The sequence below is a fragment of the Mustela putorius genome, unplaced genomic scaffold (assembly GCF_011764305.1).
Source record: "Mustela putorius furo isolate JIRA1106 unplaced genomic scaffold, ASM1176430v1.1 tig00000275_pilon_pilon_pilon, whole genome shotgun sequence".
Classification (NCBI taxonomy): Eukaryota; Metazoa; Chordata; class Mammalia; order Carnivora; family Mustelidae; genus Mustela; species Mustela putorius.
This window is the reverse complement of record NW_025421341.1, coordinates 14,096,995-14,101,099: the sequence shown is the minus strand read 5'-3', so window position 1 is coordinate 14,101,099 and position 4,105 is coordinate 14,096,995. Positions and strand designations below refer to the sequence as shown.

The following is a 4,105-nucleotide window of genomic DNA, read 5'->3' as shown; positions in this document are numbered from 1 at the left end:
TATGCAAAGCTAAACTATGTCAGTGACTCTAAAATAAAAACTCATGTAATCCACATCATAACGTTATGAGACAAAGAATATTATTACCCTGAGTTTTCCACATCATAACGTTATGAGACAAAGAATATTATTACCCTGAGTTTTGCAAGTTGGGAAGCTGGGGCACAGAAATGCTATATAGCTAGTAAGGATTTGGACAAGGCATTTGACTCCAGAGGCTGTGCTCTCAACTGCTACCACATACCACCCTTTCCACTGATCTGTGTAAGCAAATCCATGTTATTCCCAGCTTGCATTCTCCTGAGCCTAAAAGGCAAACAGGACCACATAGTTGCATCAAACACACAGGAAATATTTTATTAGTTTCCAGATGGAGAACAGGGTATAGTACAAATACTTCAATAGTAATCTATGGCTCTCCGCAGTGAGCCCACTCGGGCACTCGTGGCCCCCCAGTCGTAGTAGCACCTGTAGTCCCCCGGTCTCAGCAGGTACTGCCGTCCCCGGTAGTTGGGCAGCTCGTAGAGGATCCAGCAGCCCTCCAGCACGTGGAAGGAGTGGATCTCACTGAAGTGGAAGCGGTCATGAAGGGAGGAGCAGTCCTCAGTGATCTCTACCATCTGGCCCCTGTAGACCTCTCGCTCGTAGATCCTGATCCTGTGGGAGCTGGTCTGTGGGTTTAGTAATGAGCAGATGAGGAGAAGTCAGAAAACCTAGCCCTTTGCAACCAGTCACACACCCCACAGGGGGAACGGACATCTCTTTATCTTTTCTATATCAAAGATAACAAGTTTTAAAGATAGGCAACACCAGGGCAGCTGTGTACAGTTAAATAAGTTGTACGTTGCAAAACTGAAGAAAGCATCATTCTCCTAGATCAAATTATGCATGCATTCCCTAGCGTTTCTAGGGCCCCAACCTATATAAATCATACATGCTGGCCCTAGTTAGTATCACTCTTAAGTAACTATGTATATCTATATTTCTCTGACCTTTATGGGCTTATAGTGGACTGAAGTGATCATTGGATGGCATAAAAATAATTAAATATTTAAATAAAAAATTTAAAAGGATCCCTTGGAAAAGAAAGTTATAATTTTGATCTCAAGAGTATTAGAAGAAGCTAGTGGGAAAGGAAGCCAAGTTGCTTTTCCTTCAGGTGAAGTCGCAGACTGGCAGCAATTCGAAAAGAAAGTATAGCCCAGGTGACCCCTAGTCCCTTTCATCTACTTTAAGCCCTGCTACTCTGAGATCCTGAAAGGCAAGAGGCATCACAAAGATGAGATTTATTTCTCAGTTCTAATACACGCTTCTGCAAGTCTGCTTATGTAATGAACCAACATGGGGGCCAAAGATCATGAAGGAGACCTGCCCAGGACCAAGGGAGCATAAAACCTTATAAAAAATGTGAAGTTAGACTTTTTTGTCTGGAGCAAATCCTGCCTATTTTTCCTTGAGCACTTGCTCTACTTTTATGTCCCTTCCAGAAGGTGCTGATCGTCTCAGTATCTTCCTGCTCCCGCTGCTGATAGGTCTTTAGAAGTTCTCACGAGCGATCATCCGCAGGATGAAAGATGGCTAATAAGGAATCTCCCGCGGTTGGGAAAGGACCCACACGTACATCAGTTAATTTGGTCTTCACGGCAGCCTGGTGCAGGTGGAGCAACCATTCTAGACTTTTCTTTTTTTATGAGATACTAATGACTGGGGTGTTCAGTCTGTAATTAGAAAAGTCCAGACGGGAAAGGAGAAACCGGGACTTTCAGGTTCTTCCTCCTCCTCTGGGTCCATCAAGGCATGGGTTTGAGTCAGTCTGAGTGGGTTTCACACTTTGCAAAAGCGGCGCATTTCCACAGGACTGTGTCATAGATTAGAGAATCCCCAACTGTGGGATTTCAGGACACAGGGGCTTGATTTGGGGAACAGTGGGTTTTGCAGGAGCTGCCAGAATCAGCTCGTTGGTTATTTGTTTTGACTGACTGAAAAGCGGGACTTGATGTTCATAATAATAATATATATAACATATATAATAATAATAGTTAATATTTAGGGGAAGTGGTGGCTTGCCATGTACTAGGTACTCTGCCTTCAGCCTTATTCCAACCCTAAGATTTAGCTACTTTTATTGGCCCCATTTTACAGATGAAGAGAGAGAAGTAGCCCGAGGAACTAGCCCCAGGACACCTGATGAACCAGTTTCAACATGTTGCTTTATTTGTCACCAGAGCCATGGACACCGTGAATTTTCCCAGTAGAGGTGAGTTTAATTTTAGCAAAGCAAAATAAATCTTTAAATTAAAAGCACTGCACCACATTTTCAGTGGAAGAAATCCTTGGAGATATTCAGAAAGGAAAGGAGAACATAGAGCAGCAACAGAAGGCTGCCGCCCCGTAGTCTGAAAGCCGGGTCTGGAGCGCTCATGTGGCGGGAGGACCCAGCAGGGCCTGGGGGGCTGGACTCACGTGCGGGATGAGGCGGCAGGAGCGGACCGAGTTGCTGAGGCCCAGCCACTGCTGGTAGTCGGGGTAGTCCCCGCGCCGCAGGAAGTACTGGCAGCCCGCGTAGTTGGGCTGCTCATAGAGCATCCAGCAGCCGCTGTCCACGCGCACCGAGTTGCAGCGGCTGAAGTAGGGCTGCAGGTTCGGGTGGTCACTGCTGCACTCGTAGTGGTGGCCCTGGAAGCCCCGGTCCTCGTAGAAAGTGATCTGCAAGGCAAGAGAGGGAAAGGCTCAGAGGCCTGGCCCAGGACCCCAGCGTGCGGGGCCCCCTCCTGGCCTGCGGCTGCGCTGGGCTCACCTTCCCCATGGCTGCTGATGGAGGTCAGTGATGGGCCGCCCTGGCGCGCGTCTATATAGCAGGAGGGCTGCTGCGTTGGCAGGAGCAACACAAAAGGGGCCCGCGGGGTGAGGAGGGGATTTTCTCTCTCTCTTTTCTACATAATGACTGCGGGGGTGGGGTGGGGGACTTATTGTACGTTTTCTCTTAGACTCTCCAGTGTTTTCGAATTGATGACCCGTGTTAAAACTGTCACTTGGAGTCTCTGGGGCCTTTAAATGAAGCCTATTTAGGAATTTAGAACTGAGCAAAAGCCCTTAATCGAGTTAATAATTGCAATGAAATATTTCAGTTATCTTTTTAAATTTCAAGATCATCTCCTTTTGAGTAGCAGAGTCGGGTAGTGACTGAGTCTGAGGTCAGAATGGACCCCAGCACGAGACGTTTTGAATAGAGAGCATTTTCTTGGTGTGAGAATCTGGAACATGGGGAAGAACCTGTCTTCTCCACAGTACATTGAAAGTAAGGTGAGATTTACCTCCAAAAGGAAGAGCCTCTCCATGACCCTACAGGCTGACAAGTGGGTACAGCAAATATTGCTAACACTTGAAGAAGGGTGACCAGGGGCTTTGACCCTGAGGCAGCCAGGTTTGGACAAGGGCCTCCACTCTGCCCCCTGGAGACTGGGCTGGACCAGGGCGATCTCCAGTGCCTCAGCTGGGGTGCCTCTCCCAGCACAGGCAAGGAGACCTTCACTTTTGGAATTCATGAGGTCACTCACTGGGGGTTCCAATTCACATGGTAACTTTCTGTTTAATAATTTTGTTAAGTGCTAAGTGTATTTGTTTGGATCTAGCTGCTAGTTAATGTGCAAATATAACATAATTTTAAATCCTACAAAGCTTCTTCCTTCTCTCCCTTTCCCAGCACCAGGCAAGTCCTGGCTGCTTTGCAGTTAAGGAGTCTTCCTGCCTCCCTGGGAAGACCAATTCACCACCCCCCCGCCCCCCCGCAGCTCCCGGAGCCCTCCTCTCTTTAAAGCAGGCTTTCTTAACCTCAGCACTATCTGACCTTTTAGACCAAAACACTCTGTGCTGTGGGTGGCTGTCCCACATGGTAGGTGGGATTTTTAGCAACATCCTGTGTATTACTCACCAGAGGCCAGGAGCACTCCCTTCTTCCTTCCCCACATTATGATCATCGAAAATATCTTCAGATATTGGCAAACATCCCTGAAGGGGGCAACCTCACCGCCCCCCCCCCCATTGAAAAGTACTGCTCTAAAAGTGCCACATGCTTAACACTCTCAGCATTGGTTTCCCCACTGCA

General features: G+C 47.6%; 1 protein-coding gene across 1 annotated transcript; it reads right to left on the bottom strand.

Moving 5' to 3' along the window:
• Window positions 1–337: 337 nt before the first annotated feature.
• Window positions 338–2,808, bottom strand: LOC101684388 (gamma-crystallin F-like). The gene is made up of 3 exons (XM_004767058.2): window positions 2,798–2,808; window positions 2,464–2,706; window positions 338–671 (listed from the first exon to the last, which is right to left on the bottom strand). The coding sequence occupies exons 1-3, from the start codon at window positions 2,804–2,806 to the stop codon at window positions 399–401; spliced, it is 525 nt and encodes a 174-aa protein (XP_004767115.2). The 5' UTR covers window positions 2,807–2,808; the 3' UTR covers window positions 338–398.
• Between the last annotated feature and the right edge of the window lie 1,297 nt (window positions 2,809–4,105).